At 57.6% G+C, this 576-nt stretch overlaps 1 protein-coding gene across 1 annotated transcript in view; it reads right to left on the bottom strand.

Annotated features, from left to right (window-relative positions):
• The window catches only part of LOC21392277 (TORTIFOLIA1-like protein 3), a 4,686-nt gene extending 4,231 nt beyond the window's left edge, over positions 1 to 455 (bottom strand). The window contains exon 1 of the mRNA XM_024167016.1: positions 13 to 455. Within this exon, the coding sequence (XP_024022784.1) occupies positions 13 to 305 (293 nt within the window). The 5' untranslated portion in view covers positions 306 to 455. The remainder of the gene's footprint in view (positions 1 to 12) is intronic.
• Between the last annotated feature and the right edge of the window lie 121 nt (positions 456 to 576).

Genomic DNA, 576 nt, shown 5'->3' with positions numbered 1-576 from the left:
GGGAGGTGGCGGCTGACGCCGGAGAGGATCTTCGTAAGGTGAGGAGCGAGAGAGTCGCCGTGGCTCTCCGAGAGGACGGCAAGGAGGCGGACGCACTGTTTCCGCACCGGCGACTTGTCGGAGGCGTCGGTGGTGTGGATGCAGGAGATGAACGCGCCGAGGGAGCTCGGCTCGAGGTCGCGAGCAATGGACTCGAGCTCTACGGAGGCTACGCCATAGGTGTCACGGTCGGAGAGCTTGTTCAGGCACGTGAAGACGCGGTGCTTGAGGTTCTGCGGCGGCGGCACGGAGGAGGCGAGAGGCATTTTCGTTCGCGAGCGGATATTTCGCTTCGAATTTCACGTCTAAGGCGGTGGCTGCGCCGACAGGATCTCCGGCGACATTGCCGGAGGCTATGGCGGTTTGAGCTTGGATTTGCCTTTTCGGTGGAGCTATAGCTCCGACAGTGCATTAAGCCCTCCTGCTAAGATTACAGCCTTGCAAAGGTTTTGCTTTGCTTTTAAAACGTGAAATAGTGGGTCCCACTACAAAACAAAAGGCAAAAAAGAAATAACTTCCACGTGGCACTACACGACA

Source organism: Morus notabilis, unplaced genomic scaffold (genome assembly GCF_000414095.1).
Source record: "Morus notabilis unplaced genomic scaffold, ASM41409v2 Scaffold1169, whole genome shotgun sequence".
Taxonomy (NCBI): Eukaryota; Viridiplantae; Streptophyta; class Magnoliopsida; order Rosales; family Moraceae; genus Morus; species Morus notabilis.
Note: the sequence above shows the minus strand (reverse complement) of the source record. Positions and strands in the feature narration are given on the sequence as shown.